The sequence below is a fragment of the Morus notabilis genome, unplaced genomic scaffold (assembly GCF_000414095.1).
Source record: "Morus notabilis unplaced genomic scaffold, ASM41409v2 Scaffold1206, whole genome shotgun sequence".
NCBI lineage: Eukaryota > Viridiplantae > Streptophyta > Magnoliopsida > Rosales > Moraceae > Morus > Morus notabilis.
Window position 1 is genome coordinate 77,118 of NW_010364076.1, and position 1,273 is coordinate 78,390.

The 1,273-nt window shown below is 36.4% G+C and overlaps 1 protein-coding gene across 1 annotated transcript in view; it reads right to left on the reverse strand.

Annotated features, from left to right (window-relative positions):
• LOC21397402 (fasciclin-like arabinogalactan protein 2) overlaps positions 1–410 on the reverse strand; it is a 2,229-nt gene extending 1,819 nt beyond the window's left edge. The window contains 1 exon segment of the mRNA XM_024170562.1: positions 2–410. Within this exon segment, the coding sequence (XP_024026330.1) occupies positions 2–266 (265 nt within the window). The 5' untranslated portion in view covers positions 267–410.
• Between the last annotated feature and the right edge of the window lie 863 nt (positions 411–1,273).

A 1,273-nucleotide genomic window follows, 5' to 3' on the forward strand; every position in this document is an offset into this window, starting at 1 on the left:
GACAGCACGTTCCTGATGGTATACACGCTGTAGCCCTTTGCGAGGAGCGTCGACATGGCGGCGTTGTCCACCACGAGGACCGTGATGGTCAGCCGCCGGTTAATCTCCGCCGCAAGGTGGGTCTTGGTGAGGTAGCTGTTGAAGGTGGAGTATTGGGGGTACTTGGCAAGAATGCGAGTGATGTTGTGGGCGTTGGATGTGGAAGAGAGGGAGAGGAAGAAGAGGAGGAGAGGGAAGAATACGAGTGTTGGGTGTCTTTGTGGCATTTTGGCGTATAGTTGGTGGATGTGGGAGTTTTGAGTTATTAATTGGAGATAATATTGGAGGAATGGTGAGAAGAGGAAGGGTTTGTGCTTTTGTAGGGATAATGCTTTGATATGGGGTTTTGGTTTGTGTTTGTGACAGCTTGGATTTGGGAGGGGATGATGAGGACATGTATTGGGGTGGGCCCATCAATTGTATTATTGGGGTTTTGATGAGTCTTGGAAACTGAAAGAAAAAGAAAAAAGAGAGAAGATGAGGAGGATAACTCTATTAGTGTAAAATTGAGACGCTCTTTGTTTAAAACTGTTAAATTTATATTAAATTCTATGAGTTTTACAAGTATTTTTTATTTTAATTTTATTTTGAACCGTTAAATTTATATTAAATTTTATGAGTTTTACAAGTATTTTTTATTTTAACAGGAGATTTTGACCACATTTAACTTTTGAAAGTAAACATTATTTGATCAGTAAAGTATCCGCCACAATAGTAAGTTCAAAAAAACAAAAAAAACAAAAAGGAAAAAAGAGAGAGACCTGCAAACTATTTTCATTCTCAAAATAGGGGTATGCAACTAATAATGCTTAACTATTTAGAGAAAAGCTTATAATAAAATGGAACAGAATTAGTGACTAATCAACTGGTTTATAATTTCATAATTGTGTGCCGACACACATAAATGAACTAGATTCTAAGCAATTTTTGCTATAGAATGTATTGTTTTATTGGTTCAAAAAATGCACGTTTATTCCTCTATTCCTAACGTGAAAGACCGGTAACAACATATGCTTCATTCAGTAAAGAAAGCTATGTGGCCCACGTTGTATTTATCAAATCCCTAAAAAAAGGAAGCATAGGACCGAAAAAGCAGACAATTTTATAATTAACGTCCCAACCCCCAACTCTTAATTTTTATTTGACGAGTAAAAATTATTAATTAGTTGGGACATAATTTTCTACTAGATTGTCATTGATTAGAGACTAAATCAATGCTGATATGGACTTGTAG